Raw genomic sequence first — 24,021 nt, forward strand, 5'->3', positions numbered from 1 at the left:
CAAAATATTTTAAAATAAAGCTTTGAGAAAATTTATAAATATCTGGAATTTTTCTGTCCCTAAAATTAAAGCACTTAATTTCTAGTCAAATTTTTCAGTAAACGATTCCTAAAATGAGACTGAATGCTCAGTACTATCGAAAAAGCTTCAGGAAAGCTTTCAGGAATGTGAATTACAAAGCAATTGCTACTGAAGACATCGACAAGAGAATTGTAACTATTGGCTAGAAAACTTCAAATTTACATGAACTATAGCCCAAATTTTTCATTCCGTCCTCTTCTAGAAGGATAACTAACAGCTATACTTCATTTCAGAACTCTGAACTTTAGTACTATAAGGTAGCATCAATAAGGCAATTAAGTTTTATTTACTAGACATTTATATAAAGAAGAGCAAAAGACAAAGTTCATGATCACAAGTTCATTCTCTTTAAAGTAACTTAAAATCCTAATAACACTTGATTTTTCCCAGCTTTAACACTGAAAGCCCCAGATAAACCAGCACAGTTGATTATCCCAGCTCAAGAAGAGAAAGCAATTCGTTTATTGAGCATCTACATTAACCCCCAAGCAATAAAGTGAGCTGATTGAATTAGAGAATCGCTAAAAATCCCTACAAGCTTTAAATTTTTAAGTGTCTCACTGAAACTGGCCAGTGATGTTGATCCTTTCTCTTCAGATTCATCTTGCATGGCTTCTTGGAAACATGACACTTTGGTGATAACTCTTTTCTGCAGTCTCCTCTCTTCTGGAAAACTACACTCCTACTTGACTTGAAGCTCCTTCAGTCTCCTTGGATAGCTCCTCTTCCTCTATGTGACTAGGGAATGTTAACATGCCCCAGGGTTCAGTCCTCCACTGTCTTCTGTCTGTTCTCCAGTGATCTCTATCAGTCCCATGACCTTTAAACACCATCTATTCACAGAGAACTCTTAAATTCCTACCTCCACTCCTGATCCCCCACCAATTTCCAGACTTAAATATACCCAACCTCGGGGGGGGGGGGGGGGGGGGGCGGGGGGCCACCGTGGCTCAGCAGGCAAGAATGCTTGCCTGCCATGCCAGAGGACCCGGGTTTGATTTCCGGTGCCTGCCCATGTAAAAAAAATATACTCAACCTCGTACTCAACATCTCACTTAAAGCTCACAAAAAAAAAAGCATCTCAAAACTCCCCATGGCCAAAACAGAACTCTTAATTCCCACTTATCTTCCTCGCACTTTCCCTTCACTAATCTTCCCTATCTCAGGAAATAGGCACCACCACCAAAACTAAGACATCATTTTTTGATTCCTCTTTCCTTCTCTTGCCACCTCCAAATCATCAGTAAATCCTGTTAGCTTTATTTCTTAAACATATCTCAACTCCATCCTCTTCTCTCCAACTCCAATCCAATCACTCTAATCCAAGCCACCATCTCTCACCCTGCTATTCCTCTGGTCCCTGCCTCCCTTTACAAGCATCATTTCTCCCCCCCCCCCCTCCCCCCACACACACAACAGCCAGGAGTGATCTGTAAAGCATCAAAGAGAGGGAATATTCATTTTGTGTCCCCAGGGTATAGAAATGCTTTCATAGAAAGCACTCAGTGTTTGAAAGAATAGTCATTTCAACTGCCCTTTGATACTTACTTTCCCTCACATACAAAATAGAATCCAATTATCTGGCTTTCCTCACCTCATCTCTCTCTCTCCTCATTTTGCTCACTATATCCAGACTCACAGTTCCTCAACTCCCCAACCACCTTTGAGCTTTTGCTGTTTCTGTCTCCTTCACCTGAACACTCTTCCCCTCCTCCCCTAGTGTCCTGGCTCCTTTGCATCCTTCAGGTCTCTCAGCTCAATGCTACTTCCTCCTCAGTGACACTTTCCCTGATTGGCCTACCCAAAGCAGCTCTGCCCATCCTCTAACATCTCGCCTGGCTTCCTCTTCTTTATCATACTTAACGCTAATTATCTTGTTATTAACTTACTTCTGCACTTTCTCTTCCCCAGTTAAACATAAGCTCCCTTACAGCAGGGAACTTATCTTTCTTGTTCAATAATATACATAATATACCCCCTGGGTCTAGTACAATGCTTGGCACATCAGTGATCCTTATTGAAAGGATTAACATTTGCCCAATAACTTATTATGTGCCAGGCACGATGCTAGATAACAATGAGTTCTTTTTTAATGAAAGAAACATAGAAAGTGAAAATAAATTATTAGTATGAAAAGTAATTCAATGTTCTCTTTATGCTGATCATTTTCTTTCTTAAAATATGAGTGATCATAAACAATAAATTCTACTTTTTTAGAAGATTACTTAGGATTATTATTAAAAAGTCGTAATAATAATAATGAATACCATATTGTGGCTCTAGAAGCTATCTGGATGCTCACATTCTTCATTTTTTAATGCCCAAACTGGGGGAACTAATTAAGTTATCAGTCTATAAAATACATCTAAGAGTATCCAACCTTTCAGAATACACATACACACACATTTCACCCAGTTAAGAAAAATCCTGACTCTGTAAAACTTTTCTTTTCTTAATGTACGAAAATATCCACAACATTGACAATAGAGGTTAACAACTCACCATTTATTGCCTGCCGTCGGGTCAATTTACCAGCTTCATTCAAGCCAAGAAGTTATTGAATTTGATTATTAATCAATTTATTTTCACAACAGTCATCAATAAATGTGACAGTCACCCTATTCCCCGCTGCCTGTTATGACAGAGCATGTCCAATTGAGTTTAGGTTAAGGACTCATGTTTCATTGTTACCATAGTACTTTTAGGTCCATCTAATTCAGAATCATTAGAGAAAACCTTTCTATTTGATGTAATCATATAAGTTATTACCTCTACAATTATGACATCACTAAACACCTTCAGGCTACACATCAACTAGAAGAGGAAGACAAAGCCGGAGACAAGGAACAAACGACATTTCTTCAGCTCAAGTAAGTGTCTTTGTAACATTTTATTTTTAGCACATTTTAAAGCTATCATATCCTACCTCAAAATGTTTTAAGGGTTGAATATATTTTTTAAATGACTGATCAAGTAACATGACTTCTCTAATACTGTAAAAAATAATCCATTCTCAGCATACAGCTCAAGCTCAATTTTATTGAAATGACATGTTCTGATTATCAATGTCAAAGCTGGAGTAAATATATGCTCTTGGAAAGATATACTATCTAAAATCCTTCAAGTTAAATAATATAAAGTATCTTCTCCCACTATGTTCTATGCCATAACAAAGGTCTAGGGGTGCTTCTAAACTCCACTATTTTCTTCCTCATATAAAACAATAGAAAAATGGATACAGTGCTTCAGTGATACATCTCCGAACAAGCTATTATTATAAATTTTAAGAGGTTAGGTTGCAAAAGACATTACAGATGGCTTGACATGTACAGATAAATTGAAACCACTCCTTCAAGCCCCTAGGGATAATCAAGTGTCTTTTCACTCAAGTTACTTAGATCTCAAGGTTTGTGAAGGCTCAGTAAGCACCACAAACTCATTCCTCTTCATAGGACAAATATTATACATTTTAGAAAAAATAATTCCCTCCTTAAATTGCTTTTTTATTAAACATCCAAATTAAATTCTATTTTTATCTAATATTGCTGTTAGAACTAAATTTGTGATAGTGATTTCAAATCTAACCCTGAAATTTTAAAATTTGTCTTAAAAAACACCATATCACAAATTTCTAAACTTTCATAAAATTGCATATTTCAAATTTCATGAGCAATCTGGGTTTGTGCCTGAAGTTTTTTTAAATAGCAGAGAACATTACCAACAAAAGACCCTTCCAAATGCTGCTTCTGCTTTTTTTGTTTTGTAAATAATGGTTTTGAAAATACATACGAAAGTGTCTCTAAATTACACGAGTTCAGCTCACTTCATGGAGCAAGATTACCTAATAGGGGTCTCAGGAACAACTAAAATTGCAGGATAACTTCTGTATATGTACATATGGGGATTTCTTCTTCTGCATAAAGAATCCACATAACTTGCAGCTTCTGGAAGGGGTCCAAATCTTAAATAAGATTAAAGTATCTGGAATAACTGTCATAGTTACGTAATTTATCACAGGCACCCAAACCTTAATCTTTAATCCCGTATTGGGGGGGGCTTGATCAGGAACTGATGGTTCCTTCATAACTTCTGAGCGATGCAGGCATGAAATGGCTGTCTTCTACCAATAGACCCCCTAACACAAGGAGCACTGCAAACCCCTAATTTTCCTTGAAGGGGCCGGGAGATGCACAACGAACCGACACCCCATCGCTCAAAGGCCGGCTGGCTCGCTCAGGACCCCCTGCCACCGGTGGCTGAAATTAAAGGGACAGCGACCGGGTTTCTAAGAGGGAGTGAAATCCCCTGGGGAGTCATTTAAAGCGACAGCATCACCAGCAGCCCCCTCCTGCTCCAAAGCGCGCCCGAAAGTAGCGGCTGCAGGGCCGGGGCCGGGGCCGCCCGTGGAGGCCGTGGCACACTCGACCCCGGGTCCGGCCCCTCCGAGGTGCGCCCGAAGCCGCCGACGCCGCCACACGGTCGCAGCGACCTTTCCGCCCCGGTCCGCGCCAGCCGCAAGCAAGCTCCGTCAGCGATGTCGCTCACAGACCCACGAGGGAAGGCGAGGAACAGGACAGACAACAAAGCCTACCCGAGGAGGCCGGGCCAAGCTGGAGCCCCGGCCGCGGGGGCCGCGGAGATACCCGAGCCGCAGCGCCGGGGAAGCCGCCCGCCAGATGTCAGCCCGCGGGCCCGGGCGTCGGCAGCCGAGGCCAGCGCTGAGGAAACGAGACCCGCGGGCGCGCGGCGGGGGTCGGCGAGGCGGCCCCGGCGAAGCCAGGCTTGAGGAGGGAGGGGACCCCCACCCCCGCCGGGAGACTGTCCCGCTCCTTACCCGCCGGGAAGCTGCGGGCTCCGCCGGGGCTGTCCCGACCGCCGGCCTCCGCGGCCAGGAAGCGCCCCCACAAGGCGGGCGAGAGGGCCGGGGGCGCCCGACTCCCCACGTCCATCCTCCCCCGCCTTCGCGTCCGGCTTCTCGGGCGGCGGAAACTTGTGCGGAGCCTGGGCCGCGGCGGCCCGGGGACGGCGGGCGGGCGAGCGGGTTAACGGTTGTTCAGCGACGGGCGGGGACCGCAGGGGCCTGATTCACCGCGGTGGCGGGGACGACTGCCATGGCCGGGCCGGCGGGGCTGAGGCCGGGCTAGGGGAGCGGCGGCTCGCGGGCGCCTGCGGCTCAATGGGCGGCTCGATCACCGGCTGTGCAGGGGCTCAAAGGCTCCAGCCAAGTTGCAGCTGCGGCTTCTCTCCGCCCCCTCCGCCCCAGGGAGCCGGAGCCGGGGACCCAGACGGGGGCGGGGCTTGGCGGCGAGGGGCGTGGCCTTTCGGGGGCGGGGCCTCAGACCCTTACATAAGGCGTTCGCGGGGCGGGGCGGGAGCTGCGTGCAGAGCTGGGGTCGCCGCCTTAAAGCTGCTGGGTGGTGCGGGTGGCGGATTGGAGGGCGGGGTCCTACGGCCTCATCCCCGCTTCCCTACTCCGGAACCCTACGTGATGAGAAGTGGGTGACAGCCCTACCCCGGAACCCTACATGATGAGAAGTGGGTGGCAGCGTAGCCCGGGAACCTCTTCTGCAATCCCTGCCTCCGCAAGGGGCACCGTTTTGAAGGAGGCGGGGAAGACCTGTCCCGGCATCATAGTTGCCTGAGATAAAGAGATTAAGCCGGAAGGGCCTCCCAGCCTCAGGGGGGACTGGGTTTGGGATTGAAATCAATATCCGTTCCACAAATATCGTTTATAGCACCTTGGGGTGGGGGAGGAATAGAGAAGAGGTAGTTTTCCTCAAAAAAAAAAAAAAAATGGGTTAGGGAGGGGAGTGGGGAAGTCAGACCAAAATATCTATTTCACTGGGACGGACGTACACGGGAAAAGGCAGAAACCGCGAAAAGGCCTGCGGATAATCAGGACCAGAAGGGTTCAGCGAGGGGTCGTGGTATTAACCTAGCAGCGCAGCGATCAGAAAGGAATCAAAATGGGACCACAGTCTGAAAAGGGAGTGTCTTCCTTCTCGCCCCCTGCACCTTTCAAGTTTTCCCTCAGCCCTCAGTTCATCAGGCTTCCCCACCCTGCACTTACTGTGCGGAAGTATAGACATCCTGATGAAGGACGAGAGAGCAGCAGCTCTTATTTGTTCAGTCTTCTCGTTGGCAATATAATCCTTTCGACATGTAGATACAAAATAGTTCACTTACTATTAACCCTGCAGCTCAGAAGGTGGCAGGCCCTGCACTAAACCGATAGATAAGGTAAAGCAAAAAGCAAGTCCTGTCCTCTCAGGGCTTTGGATACCAAGGATAGTTTTTCCTGTTCTGGAAGTTTGTTAACAAAAGGCCTCATTGGCCTTTTTCCTTAAAGATTCTGAAATTGGGAAATACTGCTTAAAACTTGGAGAGCCTCGTTATATTTAAGATATTTTCCCCTGAGCTGGGTTCCCAGAACATTCAATATATAATTTATCACTTACCACATCTGGTTCGTAATTTATCTGATTTCAGGTTTACATTTAGTCTCTCTCGGGTCGAGTTACAATTATTTCTCCAAAGCATGAGACGTTGGCCAAGGGTCAGTTGTTTCTGATCATAAGAAGTGGCAAACATAAAAGAATGTAATTGGTTCCTTTTTCTGATTTAAATTTGCATTATTAGTTCTGTTTAAATGACACTTGAATAGGATAAATTTTTTTAAAAAAACCTAAAAATAAATTCCAAAAAAGAGAATTATGAGAAGCTATAGCACTATAGCAAACTATACTTTTTGCATGATTTATACTCACATAAGAAATGTGTGAAATATTACAGACGTATCTTGGTGTTTTGTGAGTTTGATATATATTTATTTGTTATTTCAAAACTGCCAATTTCCACTCAATTCTAAATATCATTTAAATAAACAAAATCATTTACTCAGGTTTTCTACATGTTTTTATCTGTGTGAGGGGTATGCCATTACACACACAAAAAAAAGTGTATGTGAAGCTGAAGCCATGTAGACTATGTCAATACTTATTATAGAATAAAAATGAACAGTAAAACATGTTGCTATTTTAGCAGTTGGTAAATTTCTGTGTTCCCACTAAATTACACTTGGGAGGATTGATTTCAATGCAATTAAAATAACTGAAATACTGAGAATATTATATATATGTGAAATAATCTGCAGTAATTGATTTTTTAAACTCTTGAATTCAGTACACACTGAATTGTGATTTCCCCCATCCATGGATTCTGTATCCATGCTTCTCAGAATGATTTAAATTTATCATAGCACACAACTGAGAGTCATTTTCTCAAACTATTAGTAAACCCAATGTTATAAACTGACATATTTTTGTCTTGTTGTAATAATATGTAGAAGTCACAAGGACAATCTCCCAAGCAAAGACATTTATTGTTGATCTTTACTATCTTGTTCTACTGAAAAAGAGATTACTCCTTATTATACAAATAATGAAAATAGCAACTGTGGATGTTTGTGTGTGTATGACTATGGCTACTCAAGTGAAAGTTAGATAATGTTTTGGGACAGGACTTTTAAGAATATAAACTTGATCACAGATAAAAGAGGAAAATAGTACTTAAAACACTATATTTAATACCAAACTCTGTTAAACTTCACTTAAAATGTTGCATTTGTAAATCTTAAATTCTCTGGATATAAATATTTGAACTAAATTAAACATCTTACATGTTTTTTATGCATAAATTTATTAGATTTGATAAACAACAACCAGAGAACTGAAAAAGGGAATATAGTAATGGATAAAAGTGACATTTCAAACCTACAGGAAAATCGTGTGTATAATATAAGGAAACCTCGAGAGAACAATTTTTCTGTACAAAAATATAAAATAGCAAAACCAACATAATATGTAGACAAATTAAGCCAATCAACAGCAATTGAAATAGTTCCTAAAAAAACAATTGCCATTAACTAGAAACAGATTTATTGATAAATTCTAAAAAAATTCTAAGAATCAGATAATTCTTGTAATATACAACCTATTCCAGAGCACAAAAATGACTTTACCCACTTTGGGTGGTTGATATATCCCAAAATCATTTATAATAATGCAAAAAAAGAAAACCCACAAACAATCTTAGTTTTAAGGATAGATTTGAAAATCTTTATTGGAATCCTAGCAGATACGATTCAACCCTACTAACGTGATTAGAAGACGAAATAGGTTACTTAACTGTTCTGTGCCTCAGTTTCCTTGTGTATAATTTGGAGATTATGATAATACTTATCTCATAGGATTGTTGTAGGGTTTAAATGAGTTAATATTTGTTAAGTGCTTAGAAGACTACATGTGTATTCCCTATATTCCTGAGAGAGACAATCTAGAAACGGAACTCTGTTGTGTACCTCACCAAGAAGAAATTACATCACTATAGTCCAAATGCAGTTGTAGATGATGTTTTATATACATATATCAGAATGGGGTAAAATACTGATAAATATCTTTTCCTGACCTTTAAGGTTATTGATTAATCCAAGGATTATGGTGAAATAGTACATTCTTAAGAAACGTTTATCAAATTATTTGGGGCCAATTTCATAGAAACTCTCATTCTCAGTTTTATTCCCTGAACTCCCCACTTGGCTGTCTGCTTAACTACTTGGCTTACTGTCCTTCTCAGAGCTACCAAAATAGAGGAAAGAATATTAGGGAAAGGTGGCAGGATGGTGGGGCCAGTCCAAAAGATCAAGGACACATTATCTCAAGTCCTTGGTTCCTCATTCCCACCACCTCCAGAACTGGGTTGCAAAGGTCAGTCACAAAATATGAAACCAATGAATCATGAAGCAGTCCTTTGATTATAAGGATAAAGAAGGCAGACAAGCAGGGTTTGGTAGTGTTGGCACTTCAGAAAGGGGAGGAAGGAATTTAAGGATATTGGTTGGAGAATGGATGAAGTGATGGATCCAGCCTATCTGGAGAAGGCAGCAAAATCAAGAGAGGAATAAAATGTTGAGAGAAGATGGAATGAATGAGATGGAAGTTTTACCTGAAATCAAAGCACAGATATAATGGAGAAAAGGGAAAGTTTGTAAGTTAATGTCAAAAAGTGGGATATTAGAATTTGAGATTTCAGGAAAGAAAGACCTTTGTATTCAACTGCAAAAAGTGTAGTTAGCTGACAGCCTTCAGGATCTGCCTCAGCTTTTGATAGGGGGCCATGCTTTTCCCGGGTAACCCCAAGCAATGACTGAACACAGCAGGCATAGTGGGGCATGGTCATTTCTGCCCAATGCAGAAACCTTCTGTCAGTCTTTGCTCTGGAGCTCTCTTTTGGTTAACTGAAACCTTCTCTCATCTGCATAGTGGTCTGAGTCTTTCCGTTCCAGTCCTAAACCTTTTATCTTTCATAGGTAATTACCTTCCAATAAACCTCCTATTTCCACTTTAGCATCTGCTTCCCTAGAAATCCCAACTGACACAATCTGTAAAGACAAAGATATAAAGGAGTTGGGTTTTTGTTTAAATACACTAAAATATTTGTTTTAAATTGTAAAATGGAGGTTCTATAGAGCATGGTGAAAATGCTTTTGATAGACAGCAGTAAACCAAAGACGGTTACCAAGAAGGAGGCAAATAGCAGCATGAGACTAGGACTGCAAAAAGATAGAAAAATCAGTGCCCTACACTTTGAACAGTAGCAGAGGAAGGCAGGATTGAAAGGAACGTCATGTTTATGTGGTCTCAGAATGCCACCTGAGCATAAATAAACTTCAGGTGCAGAAATTCCTCAGTGCTCTTGACCAGTCTGTCCTGGAGGCTTCTGCCCCAAGCAGAAAAGTGTGTAACTTATTCGAAGTACTTCTAGGAGCCAAAGAGAATTGAAATTAAAGCACTTTTATGGTTAACTTTAGTAAATTTCCTTTCCAAAAATTTTCAGCATTTAGCCTATACGTAGGGAAGAACATAGGATCTCTGGAGGGATTTACATAGATGTAATAGATGTTAACATCATTAAATAAAACCTAGAGTGATCTGGAATAATTTAAGGAATGGACCCCTTTGTTAAAATTTCAGCAGAGGCCTGGAATTTCAACAAATGTTATAATATATTCAGAAAAACAAAAGTAAGTGTGGCTACAATTTTCAAGTATATGGGAGAGTTTATTTCTTATTTTTTCTGATTTAAAGAAATTCATATTAAAAAACAGAAAACAGTATAGAAAGCTTTAATTTAGTTAATATTTTTTGAATTCCTATGTAGGGCACTAAAACTGTGAAATAAAGACAGGTGTGAAAGACTGGCCTACTTTTCACTATAACCCTTTATTGCTTTTGAATTTTCCACTGTGTAAACACATATATAGCTATAAGGTGGGGGTTGTTTGTTTTTTAAACCCAAATTATAAATTATCACTTCAAAAAGAAGACTCTGTATTTTAAACAAAAGCTCTTTTAAAGATCACTTTAAAATGTAATACAGTAGTTATTACATTGTAATAATTGCAGATATGTGTGAAATATGAAAATGGGAAAAATTAATATATCTAAATTAGTATTTTAATAAGTATGTGAATTTATATACGTGTGCAAATAAATCAGTAAATATCATAAATTAACATTTAACTATTTCACTTCTATCTCAAAACTTTGAGGTAACCCAAACACATTTTTTTAAATGTGTTTTGGAAAGAAATGGGAATACCTTATATTCAGGCATATCTAAACTAAATTAATTAAAGTTGGCTATTTAAAATCGGTGCCTTTTTTCTCTACATTGAACCATAGACAAGTTCTTAAATAGTGCTAATATTTTGTAAGTTTATGTTTGGGGGATCCATTTTTAACAAACCTAAAATTGAATTCAGAAAGCATAACATCTTGCAGACTTCTTAACGACCCACTAAGACTTAAGAGTTTTTAAAAACCTAGAAGAATAAGCAATTTTTTTGTGATAGTACTTGAGACTATTTTATTAAAATGTGCTATGTACTTTGAATCACTAATTATTAAACTACAGAGTGAAAGTATGAAAATGGCCCTTGAATATAAGATCTATTCATTATCATAAATGCTCACAAAGAATGTGAGATGAACTAAGTTATGAATGAAGCATTTATAATTAAATTCACACTTCTTGTACATATATTATGAACAATGCTAAAATACAATACATTTCAAAAGATATTGTGTATAAGATTCAAAATAAACGTAAATGATGTTTCCCTAATTGGGACGTTATGCAAATATTTATATTAATTCATCTTTATATTAATTAATTGGGTACACTTTTTTTCCATTACAGATAATCTCCTAAAATGTCATAGAGCTAACTTTACCCTTAGTAAAGTTGCCTACGCCGTTTACACAGTGTTACAGAGCTGAAGAATAACTGTTATCACCTGAGAAAAAAGACAGAACAGTGGTCGGCACCTATTTTCATAATCTTCCAAAGGTCAATGATTTCAGTAGGAAGGACCTATAGTGGATCTAGTAGAGGTTTGGGGTCATTGGATCAACATTAGGGGAGAATGGAGTGAAAAGATAATATGGAGAGAATTGGCCCAGCAGTTGCCCGAATACTGCTGCCTTCTTTGCTTAACCTTGAAGGTCAGTCTGGTTGCCTGGTCCTGGCCCAAGCCCAAGGTCTGTTTCAGATCGCGGTAGGCTTAGGAGAACAGTGCAGAATGGAACAACTAATCCCACCCCGCTTGCCCTAAAATGGCCCCTGAATTTCTTTGCCTCCTGAGACTGTTGCAGTCTTTACTTCCTGAAGCTGCTTCTAGAACCTCAGAGCATGGAAGAGCTTTTGTTGTTGTTGTTGTTAGGAATTTTTTATCTTTTCGTATACCAACTCTTAGAACAGATTGCCTAAAATTTCTCAGAGGAAATGAACGGCAGTTAGCAGCAGGGAGTGGGAAACTCCGTGTTTCTGAGACAGAGGGAGATTTCATCCATGAAGTACCTACCTGCTGCCCGCGAAGCCCGCACCGTGTAGTGTCATTTCTCTGCTGTCCTTTCATCCAGGGGGTTATGATGAATTTCCTTACGCTGTTTTGGTATGTGTGGGCATCCTCCTGCTATAATGCAACTCTGTTGAAAGGAAACTTTAGAGGCTGTGGGTGACTTTCTGCTGAGGTGACTGCAAGCTCCCTGGAGAAGGCTGTCAGCTGAAGGAGACCTCAAGTGAGGTGCACAGAGCAGCTCAGATGCCTTGATCCTTTTTCAGATACTGGCGAAAGGCCAGACCCGGAGAATAGCCAGAGTGGGTAGCTGGGGGAATTGGCAAATTGCCAGGTAAGGGGCAACAATGTCCTTTCTAAAAAGTGATGGTTTTTACAGATTCCAGGTAGCCCACACGGCCACTCACCTGAACCCTGTGGTTTCTAGACAAAAAAAGAACCAGATTATCCTCTTACTAGAATAAAACTGAAACAAACACTGGATTTAGGCTTGCGGGAGCTATATTGGTCTTTTCAAAATATTTCAGTATTTATTTTCAGCAGGATCATGTGTCCATCACTCACACTGTTTCTGAGCCTTGAGATAGTCTTTGCTGCTGGCCTTGGACAGCCCCTTATTCTACCACGCCTGAGTGCTTGTAACGTGGTCTGCAACTGCCTCATTAACCCCAACCCCTCTGGGGTTCTCTGAATCTGGTTTTCTTAAATACGATAAGGAGAATGTCATTTAAAGTGAGAGGTGTCAGGATATTCAAAGACAAATGATCATCGATAAACTGAGTAAAACATGATTAAAACATAATTACCAGAAAGTCCTCTTCAAATTTTCCTGTAGTTTAAGATTTGTATAAACAAAATATTTATTAATGAGTTCTATTAACACATGCAAGATTAGGTTATGCTATCTAGATCCAGAGTACTTATTGAAAAACAATAAAAAATAAGGTTTCATGAAATATGATTTATAAATGTATTTTTCTAAGGCTTAATTATTATTCCTTTTCATTTGGTACTAAATTGATTATGAACCATAAAATTTTAATCCTACTCCAACTATCTACCAATAAATATCAAGGATCATTATAGGGTTAGTTTAGTTTACGTTTTTAGGTTTAAAACATCAATGGACTGAAATTTGGAGGCAGAAATTACTTAAGAACTTCGTCTTATTAAAAACAGTAATATCAAGCCTTAAACCTTGAATAACTTAAATATGATGTAATTAATTTATCATTGGTATCATTTTTTGTTGAGTTTAAGAATATATTTGATTTCATTAGAAGTAATAAACATTTTATACCAAATATTCAGAAAAAGGAGAACGAAATTGATTACAAGTGCGAGAGAAAATGGGACCTACCTACAATGACTGTGTAAAAAACAGTAGTAAAATACCTGTGATGCCAACAACATAGCATCCTACACTAAGGATGGGGCAACACCCTAAAAGTGTGAGGCTCTGGCACCAGACACGGGGGTGCAGCTTCAGCTCTGCGCCCTGCTGGCTGTGAACCACAGGCTGTTTCCCTCTCAGGTTCGAGTTCCGACTTCTCAAATGGGATCCTCACAGTCCCATCTCATAAAGTGTGTGTGAGGAGTAAATAGGATCATATCTGGTAAAGTGCTTCACAAGTTTTAGATACATCTTAAGGACAAGGGACTAGAAGAATAAAAAGAAAAGGTACTATTGATGCCGAACACCGTGCCAAGAATTTTACATATACTTCCCCATTTAATCTTCTTAACAAAATGATTAGGAATAGAGTAGGAACTATTATTATCTCCATTTTACAGATGAGCAAACTGAGACAGGGAGGTTCAAGGAGACATGGTGAGCAAGTGGCAGAGCAGGGATTCAAAGCTAGTTCTGTTTGACTTCAGAATCTGAGGCTTTAACATTAGCTATTCTATGGGGAAACTTTTAACTTCATTAGTAATCAAAGATTCAGTAATTAAAACATTTGGAAGTGGAAATGCAGCGGAATGATAAACGTTAAATTCCAGCTGTCTCCATAGAGGAAGGGAGAGAGCAGAGTGAGATTGGAAGGAGAGTATGCAAAGCTTCAACTGTATATCTAATATTTTCTGTTGAAAGAACTAATGAGAATACAACATCAGGTAAGATCTGATAAATCAGAGCTGTGGGTCATATATTTTTCTCCTTACTTTTCTGCATGCCCAAAATAGTTCATAGCAAAAAAATTAAAGTAGTGTCTTAATGTCATCTTACTTTGTTTATATGAGGATTAAATAATTAAGAAAATAATTTGGTGAAGGTTTGGAAAAAATTATATTCTCATACACTTCCTGTGAAGGAAGTGAACTCTTTTGGAAAACAATTTGGCAATGTGTGTCTAAAACCATACAAATCCTACTCTTTGTTTCAGTAACTTTCTTTACGAAATGGTATTCTAAGGGAGAAAAATCAAATATACATCCATATATACACAGAAACATACTGAAAAACTATATGCATCAAAGATGTCAGCTGCAATATTATAAGTATGGAATAGAACAATCTAAAATTTCAACAATAGAGAAATAGTCTGTTATACAGTCTTAAAAAATTTTTTTATGAAGACTGTATAACAATTTGAGTGATACCTGTGAAAAAATATTCATTGAAAAAGGTCAGATTTAAACCTGAATTAAATTAATGAAAAAAAAATGAGTATAGAAAAAAAGTTTAGGAAGAAACACCTAAGGTGATAATAAGCACAGAATTGGGGCTAAGCTGATAAGATTACCCATTTTTTCCTTTCCCCTGTTCCACATTTTGATATTGACCTGCCATGTTGTTTTTGTAATGTAAAATTACTACGTAGCAGAAACCCCTAACTTTGGAAATAATGAGAAGCACATGAAAATCCACTAGAATGCAAGAGGAGTTCCAGGAAAGGTTTGGATAACACCATGGCAGCAATTCTGAGGAGGGGGAGATCCATCAGGTTGCGGTCTTGAGGATGGGCTTCCGAAGCTCCTCAGTGGTTTTAACAATTAATTGTAGAGCAGGTTGAGAGACTTGGGAGGCCCTGAGGGAACGGGGCTAGCTGACTGCCAAAGTACAAAGGTGTGAGATGTTCTCAGGAAACAGCACTTGTGTCATGGGATGTTTTCTTTTCAGTTTTGATCTGCTGATTTTTTCCAGAAACTATGGTGATTTCGAAGTTGTCACCATTGAATTGATTCCATAGAACCACTGGTGGCAGAATCATAGCCACATAATTATGAGTCGCACTTCTGGCTCTAATTGTTTCATCTAAAAATAATCTCAGTGACTACATCTTGGGGGAGAAAAAAGCCATCACCTATTCTTGTGCTCTGGCTATCTATCTCCCTCCGTACTCACTGGCTGGAAATTGGATTGTGGGTAAAATAGCGGCAAGGTTTTAGAACACACTCACTCTTGCCTTAAATGAGTTGATTAATCAAATTATTGTAACTTTTCTCTAGAGACATTCTCTACAGAAGAAGTATCTTCTGCCAATGTAGGAAAATCTTTGCAATCACACAAACGCTTCCTGATGACACAGGCCTCATAGCCCTAAACCAATGCTGTTCCTTTAGGGAGTGGATTTTCCTGTTGAGTACCTAGGGGAGGAAAGGAGGAGAGGAGAAGGAGGAGCATTGAGGTAAGGCTTCAGCGGTAGGATGAATGAGAGCCTATGTGCTCCACTGCCTCCCCCATGCACCATCTGCTCTTTGCCCAGCCTCCTCGGATTAACTATTTCTTGAATAATATATGAATCAAGAGGATGAATGATGATAGCTATCATTTATTAAATGATTGCTTTGTCCTAGGAGTTTACATCCATTAACTCTAATTGTCATAAGAATCCTGCCAAGTTTACAACTCAAATGCCAGGGCACTCACCTTCAGACTCCAGTTTCTTTATCCTTTAAGACTAGTGTAAAATAAAAGTTCTTGGTTTCCATTTCACGCATGGTGAGAACTCTGCCTTTATTCCTACATCTCCAGGTTTCTCTTCTCATTTCACAGGTGTTTTTTCCTGTTCAGGACAAATTCTTCATCACTCCTCTACATTCCCCCTTGTGTTTGCTTTCCCTTTTCCTGTACCACCTCACCCAATACTATAATGCATCATACCAATTTCTCCTCTCCCCAAATATCACCCACAAGTGACTGCTTGTGTAATAAACATCTATTTAAGTTTTGGTGGGAAAGTAAGGAATGTTCCACCGTGGTGCCAAGTAATGACTTATTTGCTATTAAGACTGTTGCCCCATCTTGAGCTTTAGACTCTTGGCTATTTTTTTCTCCCTCCTGGGGTCAGTACTTGCATCTCAAGTTCTGAGAAGCTCACATTTCTTTCTTTATCTTGCAAAGCAATTTAATATTCTGTCTGGGGCTTCCTCCTTCTCATCCTAGGCAGACTCATCTAGGTGATTCCCTAAATATAGAACCCTAGGAAGTAAAAGGCCTGTAGTCAGTCTGCTGTAAATTTTTTTTTTTTTTTGCATACTGTATGGCAGGGTCACATTTTATTATTTTTCCATGTGAGTATCCCGCTATTGCAGCACCACTTGTTGAATTTTTGTTTGTTTCGTTTTTGTTTGTTTGTTTTTTTGGGGGGGAAGTGCATGGACCAGAACTCAAACCCAGGTCTCCCACATTGCTGTCATTTCAAACAGCACTGTATTCTTCTGCAGAGTTAAGTCTTAAACCTAGGTTGCTACTCCCAACCCACTCCACTGCACACACCTTCCACTTCTAGTCCCCCGACCCACTGGGAAACTGGAGCTCCTGGCCGTTATTTCTAGTACTACAACAGCTGAGAATTAGGCTCCAGATGGGAGATTTCACTAGACCACTGACTGGCCAGCCACCATTCATTGTTTATATGATTAAGTGCTGCATAACCTAATTTGATCCTCAAAACAATCTGAGTTGGGCTGCACAGTATCTTCCCAGCCCCCCCTCCCCAAAATTTTACAAGAGATAAAACCATCTCAAAGATGAGGGGAGTTCCTAAAGGATATACACGTATTGGTAGACAACAACACCAACAAAAAGGCTCCAAATTCCAGTCTTTAACTTCTAGAAAGGCCAGGGTGGGCTCCATTCATTTTATCGTATCTTGTTGGTGTCAACTGGGAAGAATAGGAATAGAGAGGAGAGCAGTGGTGCCACTGGATAGGACAGCTCCCAGTATTGAAAGAAATCAAAATGGAAGACAACATTTTGATCCCAACCTATGGGCTTTGGATCTCTGTGGAGCTTTAAAATTTTGAGAAGGGGCTCCACATTCCATGAGGTATGTTTATCTGTACCCTGGCTAAGGTGGCTTGCATTGGTACATATGCTTCGTCTTCAAATGAACATAGATGCTCGCTTGTTCAATAAAGTATGACTTTCATTAAATCCATTGCTGAATTCATAGCATTTCTGCCTTGTGTATTTTCTCAATCAACTTCTACTGAAAGTCTAATTTCCATCCTGTGGGGTACTGTGAAATATTTTTATGTTAAAAAATTGGATCATACTTGAAAATCTGAGTACCATAAGTTGCAGGCTAAAATAAAGGGAACACAGCAATATTAAGATAGGAAATAACTGTTTTAAAACATGTGTTGTATCATTTCTTGTATTTCTATTTTGAGGTTGTATAACGAAATTCTTACTCTTTGTTTTTCATTTTGAATGGCTACTGATATCTGTCTTTGTTTATTATGTGTGGACTAGATCACTGATTCTCAGAAAAACTACCCTCTTGCCTGGCCCTGCATTCCTCCAAGATAATATCATCTACAGGAGTCAAGTTTCTTGCCAGGAGAGCTAATTTGCAGAAGTAAACAAACTAGATCTAAAATCATGAAATGTTAAAGAAACTTTCAAACTTGAACAGGACGTTAATAACAAATTCTATCTTAACTTCTAAGTGTCTCTAAAAATCCCATCAAAATGACCTACAGAATTGGAACAGTAAACAGAACACAAAAGGGGCTGTAAGCAATACCCTCTAGGAACATCACGGCAGCCAATAGGCTCCAAGTCTGTTGGAGACTCCAGGAGAAACAGCTGTTTCCTTCACTCAAAACAAACCCTTCTCCAGTGCATTTCGGTTTGCTTACCAGCTCAGGTCTGCTTTTGAGGAGTAAGCCAAATACACAGCCACTGGTGAGTTACCTTAGGGAGGGCATTAGGGAAAGTTAAAAAACAGAAGTCAACTAAAAGGCACTGTTTTATATCTTTCCTCCATCTCTGGCAATTTTCCATCCCCATTCCACCTACCCACCCACTGGCCTTTCCTTACATTTGATTCTTTGTCAGATGAATCCTGGAGACAATGAAAAGCAACTGTGAGGGAAACTAAACATTTCCTTCTGGAAACATTACCTCTTTTCAGATAACTCAGACTCTGTAAATATTTTCATTTTCATTAGAACCCATCCCCCTCCACCTCCACCCTGCCATGAAAAAAAGGATTTCTCCACCTCAGAGCTAGACTTCTGGTGTCCTTTCAGTATATTCCTGTAACTCTTCATATCCACAGCCAATTTAGGCTTTTTACCTCTGGAGACTGAAATTTAAGTCCTTAATAATATATTTACCTCGTGAACTAGATTAGCATAATTCCATGAAGAGTGGGGGTTTGGTGGTAGGCTACCATTAGAAAACTTAAGGATACAACATTTAGCTCAACATAGCAGAGCTTTGAACTGACTGATTTTTGGCAAATCCCAATAATCTTGCTGGTCCTTAGATAACTCATCTGTACAATGAAAGACCCATACTACAGGAGTTCTAAATTTCCTTACAAATCCACAATTATATGAATCTTAGAAGTACTAGATGGGAAATGAAATGTGAGGAATACAGCAAATAGAATTATGGATGTGGTCCTAATTCTTCTCTCCTTCCGTCCTGTAGAGTTACATAACCATGCTCTTTGTTCAGTGGCTTTGCAATACCTCCTATCAGAGTAGGCAGAGTATATTTCCCCATCTACTGCATATTGGATATGGCCATGTGACTTGCTTTGGCTAATGGAAATAAGCAGAAGTGCTGCAGGCCAAGGGTTTTAAAGTGCTTGTGTCAAGCTATACTTCTTTCGCTTCTGTAATCTATTGGCTAGTCAAGGAGTCGTGGAGCTGAACAAAACCTTCAGCAAGAAAAATAAACATTTGCTGTTACAAGACTCTAAAATTTGTGTTTGGTTGTAACGCAGCACTTTGTAGCCAAAATATGACTGGTATAATAGATTTCTTGCTCTTTTACTTTTTTGATGCATTTTATCCAACAATATGCCCACTGACCTGACATTTTTATCAAGGCTATTGGGCTGCATTGGAGCCATCTAGGCATTTCACTATGTCCCTGGAAATATTTTCCTCATTATCACCACCTGCAGGACATTGTCAATGCTGAGAACACTGAACAATTTAAAATTAGTTTACTGAGTTTTCTATGTAAAGAACTGGGTGTTCTTTGCCTGTATTGAGAAATGTCTCTTATGAAATTGTGCTATGTTGGCTGTAAAAATGGTGGTCATTTATAGCTTACAGTATGTCTTTATGACAACCTTTTGGAGAAAATTCTCTCTGGTTTCAGTAACAGGGGAAATTGTGTTGCTCTCAAGTAATTGATTTGTTTCAATCTTATAGACACTGACCTTCTGATTGGTTGTGAGCCCTCCTGAAATTTCTTGGAATTCAGAGCCGGACACATGGCCCTTCACAAACGAATGTGTGGGTAACCTTGCAGCATAAATTTCATTTACCACCTCCCTCATGGTTTCATCCTGTTCTTCCTACACTCCTTTTATTTTTTCTGTTTTTTTTTTTTCTTTTTCCTTTTATCTTATTGATATTATATTACGGATTGTTGTATGTATTTATGCCAGTTGTCTTAAATGCTGTTTGGAACAGAATTGAGAATATATAAAACATTACTGTTAATAATAACAATGTTAATTCCAATTAGTACTATGAAGATAAAAGTATAATTTTCATCACTAATCTGTCAGCAATTCTGTTAAAATTAACTGAGGGTCTGGTATTCCTCTTTTTTAAATTTATCCATCTCTGGGCAGATATTGTTTATAAAGCATTTGCGTTAAAAAATCTGATATCCATTTGTGCCATTTCAAAACCATCATCAAAATAAATTTAAGGATGAAAAAACTGTTTATCAACAAGTTTTTTGAAATAAAAGAGGAAGGTTTTTCTTTCCTTTTCTAAGAGTTTGTTATATTATTATTGCAATTATTCAAGTTAACTCTTTTTATAGTTGTTAAGCCCCTACTATGTGTTTGCACTCTGCTCAGTGCTATGGTAATAAGATAAATAAAGCACTTCACTATTTTTAAGGAATTCCTGCCTGGTCAGAGAGTGTGTGTTAGACTCTTCTACATTACGGGCACCTCATTACCTTAGTTGTAATTGGGCTTCACTGTAAGAATGAAGAAAGAATGAGGCAAGATGGAAATACTGGGGACTTCCAGCAGCAGCACAATTTGGCCTCCTGACTCCAGTGTAGTGCTCTAAAGAATTACATTATTGTGCTCGCTTCGGCAACACATATACTAAAATTGGAACAATACAGAGAAGATTAGCATGGCCCCTGCGCAAGGATGACACACAAATTCGTGAAGCATTCCATATTTTTGAAAAAAAAAAAAAAAAAGAATTACATTATTCTAGTTTGCTAGAATAATGCAACATACCAGTAACAGATTGGCTTTTAATAAAAGGGGATTTATTTTGTTAGTTCTTCAGAGGAAAGGCAGCTAACTTTCAACTGAGGTTCTTTCTTACGTGGGAAGGCACAAGATGGTCTCTGCTGGCCTTCTCTCCAGGCCTCTGGCTTCCAGTCAACTTTCCCAGGGGTGATTTCTTTCTGCATCTCCAAAGGCCTGGGCTGAGCTGCAAGTGCTGTGATGAGGAATGCTGAGCTGCTTGGGCTGTGCTACGTTGAGCTCTCTCATTTAAGCACCAGGCAATTAAGTCAAACATCATTCATTGCAGCAGGCACGTCTCCTAGCCAACTGCAGAAGTAATCAGCAACAGATGAGGTTCACAACCATTGGCTAATGTCCACAGCAACAGAACTGGGTGCCTTCAACTGGCCAAGTTGACAACTGAATCTAACCACCACATACATCAAGAAATAAATCCGAGTCAGCAAGGTTAGGTGGGAGGTGGGGTAGATAAGTATGGGAAACCCCAGCAGGAATATAAATAAGAGTCCAGGGTTGGAGGAGAATCTGAACTAATCTGGGTCAGAAAATGGAAACCTGGAATAGACAATAATGAAGAGTCAAATGAGAAGCTGATGGAAGGACTGATTCAGGATATTGATGATCTGAGGTTACATGTTTAACTATCACTGAGTATCCAAAGGGATATAAAATAGGGGAAAATATGAGTCAGCATTTGCTATAAACTGTGGGGGATTACTATTAAAGTGTTCTTCATCTAGAGGCAAAAGCAAGATATAGGGCAGTAATGGAAGGGGGCAACTACTAATCCTACCAGTGCCTACAGGAAGCCCATTCAATGCTAGAGTCCACACAGAGCAATATTCCCCTATGGGATCCCAGGTTCCCTGTCATACAGATAGCATACCAAGTAATGTCACAAAAACCTAGTCAAAACTCTGAAACAGTGAAGTCTCTCGCCCTTCTACTACCTCTGGTTACAACTTCTTCCCTAATACAGCAGATACCTGGATCCCAATTAATTAAAACCATGGTAGATATTTAAATGTTCCTCACTCCCATTGTCTGAGCCTAACATTTTGAACAGGATACAAGCAATTCTGAAATTCACCATGAGCTCTATCCATCGAAATGAACACAATCACAAGAATAAGCAAGCAGAAAACCAGCTTATAGATTAAAAGATTCCGTTGTAATCTATTAAAAAGAGTTAAAATAGAGGAATAACTTTATATGATCCCTGCCTATGAAGCACTTAATAGTGCAAACAAAAAACTTCAGAAAATCTTTAATTACCGGTTAGTAGAAAGATGTTGAGTTATCAACAAGATTCAAAAGAAAATACACCTCTATCTCACATGGTATGCAAAAATCAACTCAAAATGGATCACAATGTAAGTAAGAACTAAAACCATAAAACTCCTAGGAGAAAATAAAGTATAAATCTTTGGGACCTTTGGTTAAACAATGGATTCTTAGATCTGACATAAAAAGCACAAACTACGAAAGACAAACTAGATAAAAGCTAAAACAGAGTTTCCATATGACCCAGCAATTCTACTCTTAGGTATATACACAAGAGAAATGAAGACATATGTCCACACAAAAACCTATGCACAATGTTCATAGCATCATTATCCATAAAAGCCAAAAAATGGAAACAACCCAAATGCTCACCAACTGGTGAATAGATAAACCAAATGTGGTTTATCTATTCAAAAGACTATTACTCAGCAATAAAAAGAAATGAAGTAGCAATATATGCTATAACATGAATGAACCTTGAAAACATTATGTCAAGTGAAAGAAGCCAGTCACAAAAAGGCCACATATTGCATGAATCTGCTTATGTGAAATGTCCAGAATTGGCAAATTCATAGAAACAGAAAGGAGATTAGTGGTTGACAGAGGCTAGGGAGAGAGAGGAATGGGGAATGATAGCTATTGAATATAGGGTTTCTCTTTGGGGATAATGAATTGTTCTGAAATTCGGTATTGTTAATGGTTGCACAACTCTCTGGATATATTAAAAACCACTGAACTGTATACTTTAAAGGTGTGAATTCTGTGGTATGTGAATTTTATCTCAATAAAACTGTAATTAAAAAAGAACGTGTTTAATATGGAAACAGCTTTAATTAGAAAAAGTTACTTTAGAGATAAAAATAAGATGGTTAGAAGTAAAAAAGTAAATACAATGGAAGCAACAAGGAGCAGAATTTGAAAATGCAGAAAATCAAATAAATTAATTTGAAAACAAACTCAGAAAAGCCTTCCAGAACTCAGAGGGAAATGATAAAGGAAAGAATAAGATGGAGGAAAACGATGTATTGAGAAAATTTCAGCATATCTAGGATATCCAATAAAGAACTTTAAAAAGAGAGGCTAGAATAATAAAGAAATTGTAGAAACAAAAAAATTCCCAGAGTATAAGATAAAGATAAATCAATATTCAGAGAATCAAGTGAAAGAGTTACTTATTTTTAATTTTATTGTTACTGTCATTGTTATTGCTACTATTTCTACTATAATCAGAAAGCTTGAAACTTGTTGTTTAGAAAAGTGTGGAGTCTCTATACCTCATGTTGTATTGCAGTTAAAAGAATATTGAGCCGTGATCCTGGAGTTCTGGGTCCCAACCTGTCACTAACAAGGAATGTGGCTTTGGGCAAATCATTTAGCCTCTTTGGGCCTCAGTTTCCTCATCTGAGGAATGAAAGAAAAGAAAACAGAAAGAGGGAGAGGGAGAAGGAGGGGCAGAGACAGAAGGAGAGGGAAAGAAGAAGAAGGAGGAGGAGGAGGAGGAGGAGGAGGAGGAGATGAAGGAACGAAGGAAAAAAGGAATGAAGGAAGTAGGGAAGGAAAGAGAAGGAAAGGAAGGGAAGCTTTAATTAGATTGTTTTAACACAGTTGCCTTAAGCACAAGATATAAACCAGTAGAGTGGTAGGAGGTAAGGCTAGAAAGCTAGACAGGGGAAGATAATGAAGTCCTTATCTAATGAAAAAATAGTGATGATTGGGTGAGGAGGGGGCCCCAAACCCAGCACCTCTGCTACTGTCCGTAGTGCTGAAACATCATTGTTTTGCAGAATGCCATTTGGAAATTAGGAATTCTTTGTTAAGCAATATGAAGAACTGACCATTTTAGAGCAGAGTAGTGACCCTCTGAGCTCATCCATATCTACGCATGTAACTATATATATATGCTGAGGGTTCCTAAACCTGTCTCTCTAGCACTGACTTCCCTCTGGATTCCTCAATGCATGTTTTCAATTATCTGCCAAGCTTCACTTGCATTTTACTAAAGGTACTTCAAATTCACTAGTTCCAAAAGTGAACTGT

The 24,021-nt window shown here is 39.1% G+C and overlaps 1 protein-coding gene, 1 non-coding gene and 1 pseudogene across 7 annotated transcripts in view; 2 read left to right on the forward strand and 1 right to left on the reverse strand.

The window, feature by feature from the left end:
- Nucleotides 1-6,205, reverse strand: part of CEP85L (centrosomal protein 85L) — a 165,916-nt gene extending 159,711 nt beyond the window's left edge. For 3 of the 5 annotated variants that reach the window (XM_077162756.1, XM_077162755.1, XM_077162762.1), the window contains exon 1: nt 4,916-5,045. In XM_077162756.1, coding sequence (XP_077018871.1) covers nt 4,916-5,030 — 115 coding nt within the window. In that variant the 5' untranslated portion in view covers nt 5,031-5,045. Of the gene's footprint in view, nt 1-2,583; nt 4,338-4,915; nt 5,046-6,151 lie in introns of those variants that run through there. The other 2 variants (XM_077162757.1, XM_077162758.1) reach the window with 2 other exon arrangements.
- LOC143685127 (trafficking protein particle complex subunit 2-like) overlaps nt 2,786-24,021 on the forward strand; it is a 74,509-nt pseudogene continuing 53,273 nt past the window's right edge. Inside the window, exons 1-3 of the transcript XR_013176388.1 lie at nt 2,786-2,951; nt 17,703-18,137; nt 19,625-19,708. The product of XR_013176388.1 is annotated as a trafficking protein particle complex subunit 2-like (transcript). The remainder of the gene's footprint in view (nt 2,952-17,702; nt 18,138-19,624; nt 19,709-24,021) is intronic.
- On the forward strand, nt 20,521-20,627 carry LOC143685252 (U6 spliceosomal RNA). Its single transcript, XR_013176500.1, has one exon. It is a non-coding gene; the product is annotated as a U6 spliceosomal RNA (small nuclear RNA).

This window comes from Tamandua tetradactyla, chromosome 5 (assembly GCF_023851605.1).
Source record: "Tamandua tetradactyla isolate mTamTet1 chromosome 5, mTamTet1.pri, whole genome shotgun sequence".
In the NCBI taxonomy this organism is placed as follows: Eukaryota; Metazoa; Chordata; class Mammalia; order Pilosa; family Myrmecophagidae; genus Tamandua; species Tamandua tetradactyla.